Source organism: Platalea leucorodia, assembly GCF_965183815.1.
Source record: "Platalea leucorodia genome assembly, chromosome: 3".
In the NCBI taxonomy this organism is placed as follows: Eukaryota; Metazoa; Chordata; class Aves; order Pelecaniformes; family Threskiornithidae; genus Platalea; species Platalea leucorodia.
In genome coordinates this window covers 53,343,857-53,364,162 of record NC_138825.1, presented here as the reverse complement: position 1 = coordinate 53,364,162, position 20,306 = coordinate 53,343,857, and the positions used below count along the sequence as shown (strand labels likewise).

At 39.7% G+C, this 20,306-nt stretch overlaps 1 protein-coding gene across 1 annotated transcript in view; it reads left to right on the top strand.

Moving 5' to 3' along the window:
* IGF2R (insulin like growth factor 2 receptor) overlaps positions 1 to 20,306 on the top strand; it is a gene marked incomplete at its 5' end in the record, with an annotated part of 63,128 nt that overhangs the window by 26,225 nt on the left and 16,597 nt on the right. The window contains 21 exon segments of the mRNA XM_082306474.1: positions 277 to 408; positions 820 to 967; positions 2,173 to 2,350; positions 2,935 to 3,050; positions 3,469 to 3,631; positions 5,180 to 5,359; positions 6,406 to 6,507; positions 7,208 to 7,309; positions 7,972 to 8,146; positions 9,421 to 9,588; positions 10,159 to 10,302; positions 10,992 to 11,170; positions 11,513 to 11,600; positions 13,102 to 13,308; positions 13,711 to 13,841; positions 14,541 to 14,638; positions 15,351 to 15,487; positions 16,136 to 16,326; positions 16,971 to 17,097; positions 17,481 to 17,603; positions 18,624 to 18,886. Coding sequence (XP_082162600.1) covers positions 277 to 408; positions 820 to 967; positions 2,173 to 2,350; positions 2,935 to 3,050; positions 3,469 to 3,631; positions 5,180 to 5,359; positions 6,406 to 6,507; positions 7,208 to 7,309; positions 7,972 to 8,146; positions 9,421 to 9,588; positions 10,159 to 10,302; positions 10,992 to 11,170; positions 11,513 to 11,600; positions 13,102 to 13,308; positions 13,711 to 13,841; positions 14,541 to 14,638; positions 15,351 to 15,487; positions 16,136 to 16,326; positions 16,971 to 17,097; positions 17,481 to 17,603; positions 18,624 to 18,886 — 3,152 coding nt within the window.

Below are 20,306 nucleotides of genomic sequence, written 5' to 3'. Positions count from 1 at the left end.
AGCAGACTTTTTTTTTTTTTTTAAGAGTGTGATAGGAGTAGACTGAGCAGTGCATCTTCACCTCTGGGCTAAACTTTTATTCTGGGGAGGAGGATGCAAAGAATTTGTGCAAGGAATTCTTGGTTCTATTTAGTCCTTATTTTCAGAGGAGAGGTACTTCAACAGTTAACCTTGGTCTGCTGTTGGGAGGGAGTTAGTGTTTGTAGGCTTAAATTCATAGTTCCTTTTGGCAGCCTGACTGTCTGTATGTGTAACACATTGCTCTTGCGATACCAGGTGATCTAGAAAGTGCTCCAATCTTGATGTCTGAGGGTGTATGTTCATATGCATTTGATTGGTATACTGCTGCTGCATGTGTCCTGTCTAAAACTGAAGGAGAGAACTGTCAAGTCTCCGATCCTCAGGCAGGTATGTATTTACGTTCAGCACATTGAAAGGTTGTGAGGGATAGAACTTGTGTCACAACACTGAGTCCTTTCGATGCGCAAGAACAAAGCAAGTTCAGCCTAAGTCTAAGCACCCACAACATTTGAGCACAGCAGTTTTAAGCATGTGTGTATGGAAGATCAGAACAGCACGAGCTTAATATTCCCCTATTGTGTGTGGAGAAAAATAAGTGTAATGAGTATTTTACTGTAGTAAATATTTCTGTATAAGGAAACATGCTTTTAGTATGTCCAAATTGTTTCTGGAACAATAATTACCCAGAAGGATACTTATTCGGAGAGAAGTGAACTAGCTGTGTGCCTGGTAGAATCAAAACCTGTGAGAGATGGCAGGAAAAAATTAAACTGATAAAGTTAATTCTTTTCCCATTAGGCTTCTCTTTTGATTTATCACCTCTGGCCAAGAAAAACGGGCACTATATAGTTAATACTACTGAATACTTGTTTTACATAAACATCTGTGGCAGTGTGCGGGATGAGTTGTGTCACACAAAATCAGCAGCATGCCAAGTAACACAAAGGTGAGTAACTAGCTCTGTTGTCTGTAATAGAAAATCTCTTGTTGCATGATGTATTGTCTGTATGTAACAGTGAACAATTTGCATGTAAAATAATTACTGTGCTGCCTGTAATAGACCCAGGTAATTTGCATGTAAAATATTATTTGGTAGCACAGTAATTATGCTGCCAGCTGTTTCAGGCAAAGTGCACACACATGTAATCTTGCATAAGCTAGCTTTTGAGATTAATTGAGTGTGTCCATTGCTCCCCCTTATGTTTCCCATAGGGAATGTAAGCTGTAGATTAACTGCTGCAGCTGTACTAAGCCAACCCACAATTTGGATTCAGGGTCAGCTGGATCCCAAGAGCTGGCCTAAAGAAGCACTGCTGCACTCGGGATGAGTAGTGGCTGCCTTATGCAGAGGCGAAGCCCAGAGCTTGAGTGTTGCACCGTATTTCCATTACTAAAAGTGCTGTGCAGGCACAGTCCCAATGTGTACTGCTACTCTGACAGCATCATTGCTCTTATCTTCTACAAGCTATGTCTGAGATAGTATCTGTGCACTTCAGGTTCCAGGTCAGCCTGTTGCCAGAGATGTGGTACAGTGCAAACACAGGCAGCTGTACTTGAGTTGGCTCGGAGTTACTCTCTAGCCAAAGAGTTCACTGCAGACGCTAAAAATGTTCTTCAGGGGAAGGTGGCCAGGCTAGGTCTGAAAGAGCCAGTGATAAGTCAGAGTAAAGAAACCCCTCTGAACCAAAGCTGGTCCTGAGCTAAGAGCATGTGAAGGCAGCTTTCTTCCCTGAATGAGAAGACTTGCTGTTGTGTGGTGCTAGGTCTTCACTGTCCACATGTATTTGCATGGAACCCATTTGAGCCAGAATTAGGGTGTCTGCAGTTTGAATTCTACTCTGGAGAATGGGAACTTGATATTTCTGTCCCTCCTCTAGAGAAGGGAGTGTTAAGAGAGTCTCTAGATATCCAAGCAAGGTACAGTTTCCTTTCTTTTCCAAAGAAGGACACCTGTTCATGTCTTAAGTTTCCTTCTGGCAGCATTCTGTTCATCCTAGCTCACTTATATCTAGTCAACCTTACTTAATTCTTTTGTCTTACTATGGTGTCTTCTATAAACTTACCTGTGTGCTTACTACTTGTAAGACTTCTCTTAGGGAGAATTAATTTTGCATTCTGTTTAAGCCTCAAAGTCCACCTTTTCTTTTCTAGTAAGGATCAGTTTTGGAGTCTTGGACTGCCCAGTTCCAAACTTTCATATTATGATGGTCTGATTCAGTTGACCTACAAAAATGGTACAGCATACAATGATGAGAAGAAAACACAGCGATCTACCCATATAACTTTCCTGTGTGACCGTCAGGCTGGAAGAGGTCAGCCTGAATATCAGGTAAGAGGTTCTATATGAAGAAGAGAAGGATCTCCAACCCAAAATCCTGACAATAATTGCTGCTAGGCCATTGCAAGATTCATGGATGGAAATATCCAGTATCTATAAAGCAGACTAAGAGAAATAATTATTTCTCTTGTTATATCTGCCTCTTGTTGCAGCCATAAAGCTTGTCTTGACCACTGAACAGTAGGTCACTTTTCACCTGGATCCAGGTTCTTACTTCACTCTTCTCTAGTTTCTGAGCCATGTAATTACTAGTGGTTTTGATCATCTCATATTTCTAGGTGAAAAAAAAACCAAACTGGCTGAGAAGTAACAAGTGGTAGGGCTGTATGTCCTGTAACACAGCAGACAGCAGTTACATTGCTCTAGTTGCTCTGAGTCTGGTATTTCTGGAAAGAGTATTTTTGGTGACAGAGCAAGTGGCAAGATCTACAACAACACAGACCTACGCAAATCAATCTGAGAAGGTATATCCCAAAACCAAAGGGAAATAACAAGCTTAATGTATAAAGGAGTAGCTGTGAGTTGCAAAGTATTCTGCGTGGAAAGCCGAACTGACCTATCCTGCTGTTTTTTAGATAGAAGATAACTATACCTACAACTTCAGGTGGTACACTGAATATGCTTGTCCTGAAATTCCACTGGAATGTGTTGTGACTGATCCCAACACCATGGACCAATATGACTTGTCAAGGTAGGAAAGTAACATATACAACATAACTTGGCTATTCTAGTTTAGTGTTCTGGCTGATAGCTTAGCACTGGATGAAGTTGGTTTCCTCTGTAGACAGCACTAGAAACTTAATCTGTTGCGACAATCTTAACTGCAAGTCTCTTGAAATGAAGACAGTATTTCCCTCTAGTATATTGACTTGCCTCCTAAGATGCAAGTTGACTTTCTGGGATAGTTTTGCTTAATAAAAACTTATTACTTTGCCAACTGTGCTCTACTTCCTAGGAGTATTCTTTTTAATTGTAATGCTTAAAAATGAGGGGGAAAGTTATTCTAAAATGCTTTAAGATTGCTCTGTTTCTTGAGACTGACCCAGAAAGCTAGAGAGAATCTATGAAGAGTTTGAGTTCTTAGTGTAGAGCTTTCTCTTCCTGCTCAGCTTAGCAAAATCTGAGAAGAGAGGTGAAAACTGGTACGCCATGGATAATTCAAGACCAAGTGAGCGCAAGAAGTACTACATAAATGTCTGTCGACCATTGATTGCTGTTCCAGGATGTGACCGGCGAGCATCTGTCTGTCAGATGGAATATCGGCATGATCATGTGAGTAGCGTTTCCATCCCAGCTCAGAGCTGGTTTGCCAAGTGAGTGAGATTCAGGGGTATGCGAGATAGGCACACGAATTCTGGCTTCTTTGTGCAAAATACAGTGGTATTCTGAGTATCTGTAATGTTGGCATAATCATTGCAGAATGGTAGACCTCCTGTCCACCTCTTCAAAGACCAAAGATTTAATTTTTACAAGTGTATCAATGTCATGTTTGACATGCATGATTCTTTGTCCTGTGTTGCAGAGGCAGACAAACTGTATCTCTTCTGTGTAAACTGCTGCAGTCTCAGAGACTGCTAGCACTGCTTCAGGCTGCTCTCCTGGATATTCGGTCTTTCTTCTGTCTTGTTTTAGATTGAACTGCGGAAGAAATGTGTTCAAAGATTCTTTGTCACCCCCCTCTGAGCTCTCTTTGGCTTTGAGGATTAGATTAGGCAGAAGTTGCCAAGCAGAAAAAAAAAAAAAAAAGAAAAACGAGGTGGTGGTTCTGGGCTTCTATATTTCCCTGAAGTATAACAATTTATCATGGGACTGTTTGTGCTGACAGGCTGGGTGGACACTTAGCCCAAGGCCTGGTTTCAGTGCTACACAAAGCTGTGGGGAAAGTTGAACTACAGGCTCACCAACCTGTCCTAATTCCTTCTGTAAAACAGAGAGAACACCTTCCCTCCATACTGTTGAAGAGCATGTCTGAATGACTGAATCTGTACATCACCATCATGGCACTTGAGCTAACTATTACTAGTTCCCTGTGCTTGCATTAGTCCTTGTTGTGTAAGGCTACTTACTTTGTGTGTGGAGACACAGTAAGGCTTCATTACTTCATTGCTGAAGACACTAGAGTAAAAAGTGAGCACATTGGGTCAACCTAAATGCAGAGTTGTTAAAAAAAAAGGGGGGGGGGAAGTGGGGGGGAAAGGCAGAAGTCTTTGTAGACAGAGCTGCTTTGGAGGTGTATTCTTCTGTTTGTTGCTGTTGCTAACTTAAAATAGTTTCTTAAAAACAGGAAACACCAGTTATCTTGCAGAAGTGAAGATTAATTTGGACCTTGGTAGTAGCACCTACTGTTGTTCTAATGCGGTCTCTGCTAGTGCTTTTTAGGCTTTGCTAGGCATGGCAGATCCCTAAGGTCAATTCTAAGAATGCCTGGAGGGTTCCACATACTGTGTTTTAAAGAGCTGTACAAGTTAAATCTTACGTACTGTGCATGAGGCATAGGCCTCCCTAAATTCCTAAGCTGTGTAGCTGGTGAGGTGAGGATGGCTGGTGTGAGGCACTGCAGGCACCTTATTGTACTTAAAAACAGGAACAACAAAAAACGAAACCATGCCTGCTTGTGGAGCTTGTCTGTTAAATATGTGAAACTTAAGTATAGAATGGGGGAGAAATGTAGGGAGACCTCTACACCTTTGTTATCTTCAAAACCCTTGAGATAACCTTCTGTATACAAGATTATTGTGGTAGGTATTTTCTTCTTTTTGACTGTATCTATAACTCCTCACTTGGGTTTAGGATTGCTGACATGCTTTTCTTTATTTCTAGGTTTCTTACTCTGAAGTCACCTCTATTAGTAACCTTGGTGTTGCCAGCAAAGAACTAGTAGTTGAAAGACCTGGACACATTTTTCTAACCTATGCAAATGGTTCTGTGTGCATTGATGCCGATGGAAAGAAAACTACTTATACCACTACCATCCACTTCATCTGTTCCAAAGGCACTCTTGTAAGGACAAACGATCTTTCAGTTGTTGCTTCATCATAGTAGGTTTTCCATCATACAACGTGAAACTACATGAAGATGTACAGTGTATAGCAGATTGATGCCAAGGGAGACTTCTTGAGGACTTAAAATAGAGATGTAAAAACAAAGTTGACTTAGACGCTAGAGAAGCGTGTCTCAGACTGAGTATTTTATCATAAGCAAGAACTAGTTAAAAACTAACAGCCTTAGTGGACAGTGGTATTTCAGACTAGTCTAATTAGCACGAAAAATACATGGGGACTTAAGACTGAGGAGTTATACATGCAAACATTGCATACCCTCTTAAGAGGAAGAATATTGTAAAGTGTATCTTCAGGCTTAGCTTCTGCATCCTCTGTAGCTTGTTGATTCTAGAGGACTTCCTAAATCTATAAAGCTTTTGCTGATACAACTCCGCATACTGAAGTTTAGACTGAGGGGATCATTAGACTGAAACTTGCCTAGACTTGTTCTTGCTGGTTTGTGAATCTGCAGGTCTTACTCCCCTCACTCACACGATCTTCAGCCCAAGAGGTATGGTGAAAATCTGTGACTTGGAGCAGTTATGAACTGCTTTGCTTTTGCCTGAAAACACTGAAATGAAGTGTGTATAACTAATACTCCCGTTACCTTGTTACCTCAGTTAAGAGAGTTTTGTGTTGTTTGATTTCTACTTTTTTGTTTTTATAACCGACTATGCATTTTACCCCAAAACTCTTCAAAGCTTAGACTGAGGCAAGGTCTGGTTATACCTGTCTAGATTCAGTATTGAATTTAATCTGAATATTTGGATGTCAGATTCAGTTCTTTGCTAAAGCTTAATGACATGCTAAGTGTTTAGCTAGACAATGTTTTCAGCAGTAACCTTCAAAATAAATAGGGGAGAGGGAAGCAGGGTGGGAATTGTGTGCATTTGTAGTGCAGTCTTTTAGAAGAACCTGACAGTTTCTTATAAAGTGGAATCTCAGACATGAGAAGGTGTTGGCCGTTACACTTATTCTAGTCTTCTCTCTGCAACCTGTTTCCAGAGTAGCAGCCCACGGTTTATAGCTATTCAGGAATGTGTGGCCACGTTCTTATGGGAAACTGAGGCTGCTTGTCCAATCAAGGAAACAAAAGATGATTCTCAGGTAAGAAAGGAGGGCATAATTGTGTTCATAGTCTCAATGTACCATTTTTTTTTTTTCTAGCACTCCTGGTTGCTGTGTTTAAATTACTCTTGGAGAAAACTAACGACAGTGAAGTCTGAAGTTGATCATGATGGGGTCTTATAATATCTTATTGCTTTCTTCTTGAAGTGTTGCTGACATGCAAAGTATTCAAGTGCTCTCTCTCTCGAACAACTTACTTGCTGTGGCACTGAATGTTTCATTCCCTTACAAGGTTGCTGGTTTATATGTAAGGATATATATTGTCCTTGTTTGTGTATAGATCATCAAATGAGGCTTTTTTTTTTTTTTACACTGAGCTACTCAGTTGCTTCTATTTTACAGGTCTCTACATAAACAAATTAGTGTGAAAACAACTCTCAGTTAAAATTCCTTGCTCTTAGCTAACTTGATAGATGTCATCTGTTAAATTGCACTTTGATATGTTGGTATGTGGCTGATGTCAATGGACAGCTGTGCAAAAGAATTGAATGGAGTGTTGCTACTGTCAGAGCTGTATTCTGGTTGTCCAAATTAAGTTGCTGATTGGTACGCAGGCTAGGAATATGTGTAAATCACTACTCTTTAAACAAACTTTAAAACTTTAAACAAGTTAGAGGTAAAACTTAAACAGAAGAAATGCAGAAGGAGGAAAATAATGCTGTCATAAATTTTTTTTCAGTCCTGCTCTGTGCGAGATCCAAACACTGGCTTTCTCTTCAATCTGCAGCCGTTAGCTTCTGGAAAAGGCTATATGGCTACTGGCATTGGGAAGAAGTTCTTGGTAAGGATTCTGACTGTATAGTCTGTTGCTTATGGACGCTGTTGTTGCGTTTTTCCAGTCTTACTTAGTGAGCAAGTGGAGCTTTGACTTGGTCCTCTTATGAAATTTGAGTTGGCAGGAAGTACTGTGCTTGAGGGGAGGAATGGAAGATAACTTGCATCTCAGATGGTCTTAGAAGCATTGAACTTCTGGCTTTTAGCAAACTTAAGGTAGCCATGCTTTTGAGGCTATGCATGGTTTTCCAGTTATGGACTCTGTTGTGTAATACCAGTTTATCTGCTAGTGCTGGAGAAATGGACAGTGGAAGCCTAGAAAGGGATCTAATCTGTCCCATGTTGGTGTTCTTAATGCGATCTGCATGTATCGGTAGTCCTAGGCTGTTCACAGATACTACCATAGTGTTTTTTAGTCTAAGAATAAACTTGCTAAACCACATCCTGTACTTCAGGTGGGGAGAATTTGTGGACCCTGTAAGCTGAAGATTGAGGATATTGTTCCTGTATTATAGTTGGTTGTCTTGCAGCCCAGAAGTGACAGGCATTTCATGCTGTTTGAAATAGTTCGTGACAAGTGAGCTTTACTTATGTAGAAATGCCTATGTGGACCTAATTTTTCTGATGCAGTTAATACTGTGTGCACTCACATGTTTTCAAAACTTCTAGCTAAACATTTGTGGACCCATGCCAGATTGTGGTAAAATCAATGGCAAAACGGCTGCTGGATGTGAAGCAGAAAATCTGACATTGGTGAGGCTGGTGGAATTGGACAAAACCCTGTATCTCTCTAGTGAAGGTTTTCTAACTCTTACTTACAGAGGTCCTTTTCGTGTGCAATCAGGTGAGTTCAGGAAACATGCAGTGGAGATGGATGCTAATATTGTACAAACTTTCTGTGAACGGTCTTCGTTCCTTCTTTTGTTCATGTACTAAAACCTACTGGGCTTGGTGTTTGTCGCTTAAGCTAGTTCATATGAAAATTTTAGGAAGAAATCAAATCATGCAGAATGGTAATGGCTCAGTTTTCAGTAATACATGTGCATTTCAAAGCTCCTGGAAAGAGACCAAATACAGTACAGGATTTTTTTTTTTCCTTACTGAGTAGATGAAAAATACTGCTCCTCACATGGAATAATGGATAGTCAAATTGGGAAAACAAGCAAAATGAACTCTGGATCTTTTTGTAAGTGAAGTCATTGCTTTAAGCTTCAGTTCCATGAATAATGCTCTCTAAAGTTGTTTCATATCTGAAAGGTCATTTTTCAGTAAGCTTATACTCTCTTATATGAATTTCTTGAATAAGTGCTCTAGTACTTCATGTACACCTACTTCATGAATTTAAGTGTTTCGCAGATAAGACTGATGAAGAATGTGTGTCTAGCTTTTGGATTTTACATGCTCTTCAACTGTACTGAAACTGAGTTTTCATAGAAAGGCATATGACACCTTAACAACAAAAGGTTTTTAGGAAAACAGGATTTTGGATTCAGGAACCTCAGATGCTCCTGCATGTTTGTCCTCTGTACAAATTGCTATGGTGATATCTCTTCATTTTCCCAGTTGTGACTTTTTCGTACCTAATATGCAGTGGGGAGACAAGTGATTGAGCTCTCATGTATTGTTCTTCGAGAGCTTCTACCATTTTGATAACACTATGATATGTTGATGACAAATACTACTTCCCCACATAATTCTACCGTTTCTTGTGGGCTGTGGAAAAAACAACTGCCAAACCCAAAACTTTGCTGTGTGTGATGTAATTTAGAGGTTGCTAGTACAGCTGACTTGATGTTTTATAGGTTTTCTGTTTCTTCAAATACATTATGTCAAAGACGTAGGAAGCACAGTTCAGTGAAGGTAATTATGCTCTTGAAATGTGTCAAGGCTTTCTGGTCTCCCATTCGGAAAGACACTTGTGGCTGCTAGGCAATTTAGCACAGGTTTCTAAAGAAGGCTTGTGTATTTAGTTAAAAAAACATAAACAATAAGGTGGTGTTTTCCTTGAAGCAGTTAGTAATAAGAAACTGTTAGAAAATTTTAAAGGCAGGTGTTAGCTTGAACTTAAATTCAAATATTCCCACGTGAACCAGCAGCAGATAAGTGTTTGTTTTACAGGAACATCAGACACGTTCACGGTGACTTTCATTTGTAATGATTCATATCCTGGAGAGCTTAAGTTTGTACGTGAAGAAATAAACAGTGTGATGAACATCCATGATACTTTTTTTGAGTTTCACACAGCTCTGGCCTGTGTTCCTGCTCCTGTAGACTGCCAGGTTACAGGTAGGTACCCGGAATTTGGGTGGGCTCTGTCCAACAAATGTTGGAGGGATTAACTGAACAGCAAACTTCTGCAGAGGAGGGCTTTAAGAATACCTGTTCTGAAGACATTTGTAAGACTTGAAGTCTTCACAGAAGTTGTAGAGAGGGAGAGGAGGTAAGTTGTTTGAAGCAGGCTTAACTTATGAAGACAAGCAAGAAGCTAATGTGGTATACACAAGAGCTGATAATTACGTGGAAAACCTTTAATTCTTATCATGACTGGGTGCTGCTTCAGCCCAACTCTGAAGAAAATGGGTTAATGTAGTATTGGCCTCTGGAAAAATGCACCTGTGAATTGTGGAGTAGTTACTCATGGGAAGCAACTGTCAAGGGAAGTCTGTTCTACATTTGATGTAGTGACATTTTTTATGGCAACAGTATGTTCTCTCAAAGGATATCTAATGTGATTCTGAAAATTACTTTGAATTATGTGTATTCATCAGTGAAACTTGTATCATTTTAAACCCGATACTGCTGCAAGTATCTAATAGATCGTCTTTCAGCTTACTGTATGTACCACATATCTTTCAGATGCTGCTGGCAATGAATATGACTTAAGTGACTTGAGCAAAGAGGATAAACCGTGGGTTGCTATAGACACTTCAAAGGAAGCAAAGAAGCAAACATTTTTCTTGAATGTCTGCAAGCCTTTGCCCTATGTGCCTGGATGCCCTGGTAAGCCAACTGTCAAGCATTTCTTAACTTGTGACTTCTGTATATACAGAATGACACCCCTGGTTATTTTAGTAGGATTTCTTGAATCCTGCCCATTCAATCAGTGAACTTGCATAGACCTGGGTGAGGTATGTCAAGGGTATAATAAACAGACTTTCTCAGAGTGAGAGCAGTCTTAATGCTTATCAGGACTCTTGCATTGAGATGTGTGGGAATGCATTTGAGAAAAATGCATTGAGGGCAGTATTTGCCAGTATCCTTGATTTTTTTTTTTTTTTTTTTTTTTTTTTTAAAAGAAGAAAGGAAAGTTAAATGTTGTTGAAGCCTCCTAACTGAATGAGGCCGGAATGAGAAACTTATGCCACATCTTAATGCGCTTCTAGCCAGTTTGATTTATTTAACCTGTTGCTGTAGTCTTCTATCAGTCTGCGGGAGCAGCTAAGTTAGTGCAGTTTTAAAGACTTCAGTGAGTTCAGGACAGTAACTTGTTCTATTCCTCAAAGACTTTGGGCATACAATGTCTCTAACTATTTATGAAAACACTTCTGTTGTGTTCAGCTTCAGGAGTTTGAGACAGTCTGCTTTAACGCTCAAAGTTCTCTTAAAGCTACTCCATTATGTTTTACATAAAGTTAGCTCTAGTTGTCAAAGCTTTGAACTAAAATACAGGCTTTTTCTTTTTTCTGTAGGTGGTGCCATAGGATCTTGTGTGAAATACGCTGATAAAAGCAAGAACCTTGGAGTCATTCAGATAAACCCACAGGCTGCTACTGATGGGTCACTAAGTATTATGTACTTGAATGGTGACACATGCAAGGATAAGCAGCGTTATTCTACGCGTATAATCTTCCAGTGTGATCAAACAATGGTAATTAATGAGGATTTTGGAGCTTGGACTTACTATAACAAAATAGACAGTGTTTATTCCTGTTGGAATCGAGAGGCTCATTCTAAAAAGTAATGTCTTGTATACAGGCTTTTCCCTTGTCTCTCCGTAAAACTGCTTTCCTGAGCCCATAGAACACACCGGCAAACTGTCGTGGAATCCTGTGAGCCACCAAAAGCAGCTCTTTGCTGAAAATGAGTACTAAAATTTGATAAGAGAGATCTTAGACTGTGCAACTGCAATAAAAAAAGGATTCTGCATGTACATTTTGAAACTTGCAATGTAATTGTTAGTAAGCCTCCTTCATATGGCTCTTTTCTGTAGGGATCGCCAGTGTTTGAGCAAGAGGATGACTGTGAGTTCGTATTTGTTTGGAGAACCTTGGCAGCGTGTCCTATTCACAAAGCAGAAGGTAAGTGTAGTTATCTGAGCTCTAAAATATCAAACAAATCTGTACAAGAAGTAAATACTTAGTGAAGCTATGTTTGTTTCTTGCCCCATCAATCTTTCTGTAAAAGGTGCTAGCTTGTGGAGGGATGTCTCTTCTGAGCTTTAAGCCAACTAAGAGTCACTTCTGACATTAAAAGTACAATTTAGGATGACAGGCAAATGTACTTTCCTGTCTAGGGAAAGAAGATAAACTAATAATGCTGTCTCTGACAAATCATAGTACTACCTGCACAGGCAGACTTGCTAGTCTCTTGTAATCTTAAAAAAAAAAAACCAAAACATCGGGTTTCATGAGAATGCAGCTGATCCTATGCCTGTCAAGTCATTCCATGTCCCCCCCGAAGACTGGAAGCTATACTGTAAACTTGACCCTTGTTAGAGAGTGGGGGAGAGACCAGTGGGGAGAGTATCGGAGTTTACAGTTGACTCCAGGACATGCAAGAAGGAATCACAGGTTCTAGTTCCAGTACTTGGTTGGCTCTTAGGTGGGAAGTTGAGTGTGCAGGTATCTTCTCTGCCCTTGCAGGTTTTGTTTGGCAACTTGTAGAAAATGCTTTATAAAACATCCAGACTTCCTGTAAAGCATCTGTTGTAACAGTCCTAGACATTATTGAAACTGCCAGTGATCTCATGTGGCATAAGAGGAATGTTTACAAGCTACTTCTCTATAGCACACAATTATTGTTCAGGACACTGGTGACAAGAGTTGTGGTTTTGAAGGGAGGGAAACTGATGTGATGTCTTTAACTTGGTACCAACTTGTTGGATGATTGAGGGGAGCATAATGATAATGTGATGCAATCTGACTTTTTTTAAAAGCTTCAGAATATTGAGCAAAGGGTCACTTTGCTGCTGATCAAGTCCTCAGTTTTAAAGTTACTGATGTACATCAGATGGTTAGACTCATGAAACTAGAATTTTCCCAAAGCTTTTCTGTATACATCTTGGTAGACCTGTAAGCTGTAGCTAACATTTCCTATGATCAATTATTTCCTAACTCTGCAAACTTCATAGCTGTTAAAACAAGATACAAGACTGACATTTAGGACAACTTTTGCTTTGGCCTTGTGACCTTGCTGTTCTTTCCAGATAATTAAGCAGATGCTGGACTTAGTGTCTTTGGTTCTGTACTTACTTAGCCTTCGGCATGGCTGAAGGAGGAACCTGTGAGGCCACTTTGAGGTAGTTTTTGAACTACAGTGTGAATTTTGCACCTTGCTTTAGTGGCAGTGATAAAAGAAATGTTCCATTTGTAGCTTAGTCTCATAGTTCTAGATATTGGTTACTTCCCAAAATGAGCTGCTTAGCTGGACTAAAACGGTTCTTCAGTGTCACTGCCCCAAAGTGCCAGCTACTAATTTTTGTGGCATTATTTGTGCCAGTAAGCCTTAACTGTCCTAAGTGTATTTTGCATGGCTCATAGATATTAAATTGTATTTTAAATTCTTAACTTTTCTTTAAAGGAGAGGATTGCCAGGTGAAAGATCCAAGGTATGGTCATGTTTATAACCTGAAGCCACTTTCCAATAAAGACGTAAAAGTGAGTACAGATGAGTATGACTACTACTTCAGAGTTTGTGGAGAAATAACAGAATCTTGCAAACCAGAGGCTCGCACTGTGTCATCGTGTCAAGTAAAGAAGATGGACAATACTTTCAGAAAAGTAGCAGGTATAGCACTTGACCAGAAGGAACTTAAAGAATGGGAAGATTAACCAGGGTGCGATTGAAGCTACTATGTGATACAAGAGGGGTTCTTGCTAATCCTGTACATCTTATGAGATAAAGCACCCTACCACTTCTGCTTCATGTGCAAATAAAATGTCATATATATATATATATATATATATATATAGTGATCTTGACACACAATTAGGAATGAGCTCAACACTACTGTACTGGAGTAGTACTGATTCAATAACTAGGTCACAAGTTTTAGAGGAAGGTTGAGGTCTTTCTATCAGTACTTTATTGTGCGTGTTATTGCTGTCTATGTAACCCCGTTGCTAGAAGCATGACTGTAGTTGTATTTACTGGATTAGCTCTTTACTTTTCTCAACTCTTTGCTTCTAGGCTTGCTTACAGAAAAGCTGACTTTCAAAAATGGTTTAATAATGATTAATTACACCAGTGGAGAAAAATGTCATAAAATATATGAACGATCAACTGCCATATTATTCTATTGTGACAAGACTACATCTGAGGTTAGTTTCAAAACATATGCTTCCTGTATGTACTGTCTTCCAGAGTTGCCCTCTTTAATGTGTGGAAGGGTAAGGTGAAGAACATGAACTAGCTTCCTTCAAGGACTGCCTAATTATTTACAGATTAGGCAGGAGATTGAAAGGTCCTGTGAGGTGGTAAAAAATGAGGAATATTTTGAATTTCCTATTTATGGAAGGTGCCTTTGTCACGCCCCAGGGAAGTCAGGGCATGTTATTCCTTTAAGGGATGCCTGCCATTAGCAAAGCTCTTGGGGATGTTGGGAAGGGATGTTCTCCCAGAAATAACAGCTGCTTCTTTGTAAGAAATAAAAAGTAGGAGGATGAATCTGCAGGAAAGCAGGCGTTACATGGCCAGACCAAAATAAGCTGGTTACTTGTTTATCATTATCTCTCTGTACTTGTTCTTAAACAATGGTGCCTAGAGTTATTTTTGCTCTTCTCCTTACTTCATGGAGGAGGCAGAAGCTCCTGACGGCTGCCCTTTTATCAGAAGTGTGCATGTGGATAAACTCAGGTTTGGGAGAAGCCATGCTTTCAGCTGGTCAGAGGCATAGTGTGGCTCTAAGATAATGTGTAAATACAAGTTCCTGGATCTTCTTGAAGCAAGACTGAGACATTCTGGTAGCTTCATTATGTCTAAATGAGAAAGCAAATTCCTTTTGTATTTTGTTCTTTCAGCCTGTATTTTTGAAGGAAACTCCAGATTGCACCTACATGTTTGAATGGCATACTCAGTATGCTTGCCCACCTGTTAAATCTACTGAGTGCTCCTACAAGTAAGTTGTTTCCGCCAACTTAAAATGGAGCTGTGTGATGACAGAAACAAAGACAGCCTTATTGCAACTCAGTGCAATACTGCCACTTTAGCTATTGTGTTTTGACTTAGTCACCTGCTAATGTGCCGTTCAATGCCAATGCAATGTGTTTTAAGTAACTCTTGCAATTTATACTTCCTAAAACTAATTTCACTGAAGAAGAATGCTTTCTGTGAGCTGCTTCTGGGGAATAAGCTTAGTATCAAAGTGAACTGTTAGGTGTGCAGCTATTGATGGTTGAACTCCGAGTATGTTACCTTGTTACAAGTGTCTAGTCATTATTTAACTTTAGCTAATTTAAACAAAAATACAACTGCTGTTTGTTTGGAACTTCCACCAAACAAAGCTCCAGGAAATATGTTGTCTATTTCTGTCACAACCAAGTATTAGTTCATTAAGAGTTGATAAGTGGGGTCAAATGTGGCTAATAATGAGGGCTGTGTGCATATGGACAGTTACCGTGGGGAAGGCTGGTGCAGTGATATATTTCTGTACTGAATTTGAGGTTTGTAGGGAGCAATGAGTCTGGTGCACATTTCTTTTCCAGCATGATACTCTGCTTATAGAGTTATTAGGTTAAAAGTTATTGCGGTAACTTAAGAATCGTAACTTACAATTACTTGATTTTTTTTTTTTAATGCTTCTTAATTTGAATCCTTTGTCTTTCTTACAGGGATGATGAAGGAAACTTCTATGATTTTTCATCTCTGACACGGCATAGAGAGAATTGGGAGGCAATTGCTCTATCTGCTTCTGCACAGAAATACTATATTAATGTCTGCAAGCCCTTAGTACCATATGGTGCTGCACGTAAGAGCAAAATAAAAATATATTATCGCTGTAACTAGGGAAGGCAAGTGGTAGGACACTACTGCTGGTTGTTCAGAGTAAAAAAAAAAAAAAAAAAAAAAAACAACGTAAAGCAAAGTATGTGGAGACAGTGGTGTAATTTCAGCACCAGAGGGAAGGGTAAATTGTGGGCCTGATTTCTATCTGCTTGGAAGATGAGATTCACTAGCAGCTCTTATTTTCTCTTGATAACTTCAGCACTCTAGCTCTTCCATCCTTATCCAAAGTCTGCTATAGCTCTTAAAGATTAAAATAATCTTTTTGTGTAAGATGTTAACTTCAGAAGTTTCCCTATGGCATCTTCTGACTGACTCCACATTTTGTGCAGTGGAAGACCAGGTAACAGACTCTAGCCTTTCACTCTATGTAGTAGTCTGCTTCCACAGTAGTAGCTGCCACTACGTTCTGCATGATCTTGAGTGAAGTGAGGTGGTTGCTGCTACTTGTGATTTTGGGGAAAAAAACCACTCCAGTGAGTATGGTTTGGACAGTGGCTTGGAGATAGATTATCCATGACATACCTGAAAGTAGACTAGTGGAGTTTTATTCCAGGAAAGTAAGCCTTAATAGCATTTGGAGTAATAATGCAGTTTTTGCTCACCTGTATAGGTTCCTGTCCTTCTGATGCTGCTGCCTCCCTGATGGAGGGTGCAAAATGTACAAGTCTTGGGGAAGTGGCTGATGGTCCTCGGTGGGAAAATGGTGTTTCTATTCTGAAATATATTAACGGGGAGCAGTGTCCAGATAAAATCCGCAAGAAAACAACAATATTGCGCCTCAAGTGTGATGAAAGCAAAATTGTAAGTGGGCTCCTTCTGGTGGGGTTTTATGTTTTCATGAGTTGTTCGTACCACTGTATGTGTATGGAGAATGGTGGGCAGTTCTTATCTATTCGCTAATTGTCTGTAGTTGGATGGGAGCCAGTCTTGTAAGCAGACTGGCTTATAAGTACTTGAACTTTAGATGCAGAGCAGTTTTTAAGTGATCTTTTTGTACAATCTGCTAGCACAGATTTTATTATCTGTAATGGCTTAAAATTGTCTGTGTCTTGAAGGCTGGGAAGTGTTTGAAGTAGTAAATAGTGCTATTGGCTGTGTAGTTCTTAACTTGCACATCTGTATGCCTTGCCGTTGAGTACTCTTCTACTTGGTGAGATGTCTTACCCTCACCTTTTGGATTTTCTGTTGCCCTGCTAGGCTACCTTTAGCTCTCCTCTCATCAATTTTATTGCTCCTGATAACGATTCTGTACTGTTGTGTATTTGAAATAGTCACAGTTAAATACTTTGTCTTTGGGTTAATTCATTGAACCACGATGGTCTGTTAAGTCCTAGGACTGGCATTCGAATAGAGTTCAGCTGCAGGTTTCAGGGATAACCCCATGGCATGAAATCTTAAAGTATCACTCGGTAGAGATGTCACTCTCTCCACTGTTTCATATTTAGGAATCGAAGCCAGAACTTATAACAGCCATTGAAGATTGTGAATATACCTTCTTATGGTTCACGGCTGCTGCGTGTCCTCTTAAAAGCAATGTGCACAATGACTGCCGGGTAACCAATCCTGCAACAGGTAAGGAGGAGGCCTCAGGATTTCGTATGTGGAAGAGGCTGCTAGAAGCAGCTCTAATGTGTTTGTGTTCTTGAGGGACTTCATTAGAAAAGGGCAGTGTGACACATCCTCTGGATAGTGACTAACAAGCTTATTGGTGGGTAGAGATATCTTGTAAGGTAGTGCAACGTCCCTTGGAACATAAATAGTCTATAGTTCTGAAACTAATTTTACCTCTAATTATTAATGTGAATTGGTAACTGTTTGCCTTTCTAAGCTAGCAGGCAAGTAGAGGCTGGTTGACCTTCCTACTAAATTTAGGTACTGAAAGCTTTTAATACAAAGAAATGTCTTGATTTTGAATCTGAAAAAAAAGATTAAATAACTTCCTGATCTGCCTACAGGCCACCTCTTTGATTTGACATCACTAAGGCGAGAGTCTGGCTATACCATCAATGGTTCACACAACAGAAAAATTGAGTTGAATGTTTGCGCTGAAGCTAAAAGTTCATGTGCTAATGGAGCTGGTAAGCATCTTATCCCCTCTGTTACTGTAATCACTGACTGTAGGGTACCCAAAGGAAATACTTATGCTCAAGTTTAGAGTAGAATGTGAGGGGCAGGTTTTACCACAAATGCGGAAGGAGTGAAGAGAACAGCTGTGTGGCTGAATTGGCTAGGAAAAGATCCTAAAACTGTTTTAGGAAATGAAACGATGTATTCCTATCAAACTTCATTCCTAAACTTACATGGGCTCATTTCCAGTCCAATCCCTTTAGGTTCGAATGGGTGGGTATTCTTTTGGACATGAGGGCAGGAGTGTAGATGCTTCTGCACCTCTTGGCTGTTGTGAAAAGGAAGAAGTTACAAGCTTCCAGCTAGAGTGAGCTGCACACAAAAATTGTTGTATGATGTTGTATTGCTGTAATGCATCTGCGCTGAGCCTTATGTCCACACTTCAAACCCTTGCCAACTCTATTTCTAGCTTTCTGTTCTGTTTTGGATGCTTCTGAAACATTGGTAGAAGTTAACTTGCATTTTAAGCTGCTTACTAGCAGGTTGAATTGCTAGCTCTTCTGTCAAACTGAATATGAGATAATATTTAAGCATCTTAAATGCTAAAATAGGCATATTGCTTGTGATTTAAAAATTATTTTGTGTAGTTAGATGATACTGGATTGATTTGATTTTTAAGAGGCATCTTAATAAAATTATATATCGTCTGGCTGACATTTTGTGTTAATATCTTGGTTTTCAGAGAAGCGGTAACTAAACACTGTGCTCTGTGCTTGCTTAAACGTGTATAGATGCAGTACATTCTGCTGGTTAATGAAGGGTTAAAGACACAATATTTGGTCTTTGTTTCAGTGCAGTTCAGCTCAGTTTTAATGGCAACTCCAGATAGCGTGAAAAAGCCTGTCTTTTGTAGGCAAATTAGAGTGAGACTAAAATCTTAAGTTTCCTGCTGTTCATGTTGTAAGGTGCAATTTTGAAGGGCAGTTACATCAGACTTGATCTGTTTTGTTCATTTTTCTTTTTTACTTTAGCTGTCTGCGTCACTGGTGGTCCAAAACCAATTAATGCTGGAAAAATGAATAAAACTTTAACTTACGAAGATCAAGTGTTAAAGCTTGTCTATGAAGATGGAGATCCTTGCCCTGCAGACCCTGAACTGAAGCATAAAAGCTATTTTAGCTTTGTATGCAAGTCTGATGTTGGAGATGACAGCTGGCCTGTTTTTCTGTCTTTTGATGAGCAGACATGCACTAGTTACTTCTCTTGGCATACTTCCTTGGCTTGTGAGGAAGAGGTAAGAATTACTTCTATGGAAAACACTTGTGGGACTAAATTTCTGGAGGGGGTTAGGCATAATAGCAGTGTATGTTTTAAATTCCTTGAGGGAAAGGTCTCTTCCTGTAGCACAGAACCCGGTTCATACAGAAGTTCTCAAATACTTTTCTTACTGACTTTTTCAGCAAGGATGAACAATACTTGGCACACTTCTGGTCTGCATGATGAGCCAAGTTAAAACTTTAACACTTCAGAATAACCCCTCTGTGGAACCTGCTTAGCTGCTTTTCTGTACAGCTCAAATGGAAGCCACAGGGCAACTTCTTGGGAATTGATGGTTAAGATCCTCCAATGCAACAGGCCAACAGAGCTTAGGTTGAGTTGAGGATGGACAGCATCTCTGTGCGTGGGGATAGTCTTTGTTTCTAAGCAAGTGACTAGGGACCAGGCAAGTGTATGATCAGTTTGCTCAGTGCAAAAACTGATAAACCTTGATAGCATGAATTTAGGATCTGCCTCTGCTGTATAACACATACTGTAATAATGTGATTTGGTCAACTCTAGATGAACTGATGTTCCAGACAATACGTTGAGCTAGTCTTACTTTAGTTAATTTTAGCTAGTTAAATTGTTATCAATAGAGGGTGCACAGAGTAAAAGCCAGCAATAGGAATAGAAAGCTAAATGAGCTATAGGGTGAGTTTAGATCTTTTCTTAACACCTGAACATTACCTTTTATGAATCTGCCTAATCATTCTTTTCGCTGCCTTGATTACTTCTAGTGTGACTATCATTCTCTGTGACAAGTTGTTTTTCCGCCTCATTACTGTCTCAATACTGCCACAGCTCTCACTTCCATTTAGGAAAAACATTTTCCAGTTTTCCTTTCCCCAACAGGAACTGTCACAGGTCCCCTCCTTCTTTTGTAAGCATTCTGCTACACGTAGCTCTGGCTTCCTCTTCAGTAGTATGTGCCACGCTGCAATACAAATCAACACTGCCTAAAAACACTGTCTTTTCTAGCCTATTAATTCTGTTTTGTGATCATTTGTGCATTTCCGATCACTTTTCACAGCATAACCATAGTGACCCTAGCTGTTTCAGTGTGGTGATAGCTAGGTAGCAATGATGATTATTTGTCCTGAAATTAAACAGTAATTTTGTTAGTTGCTCCTTATGTAATATCTAATCAAGAACAGACTTCCCAAATTCCAGGTAGGCTGTCAGTAAGCTTATGCACTTTAAGAATGCATGAAATAGGTTCTGAGGAAACGCAGTGCTCAAGCCATCAGCTTGCAATACCATAACTTTACATTGTTATAACCAAGCTTGCTTATTGGAGATGTTCCAGGGATGTGTGGGAGCTGAGGAGAGGAAGGAACTGCAGCATCTACTGATCTTATGAAGACATAGTGACTATGTATGCTGGAGAATGCATG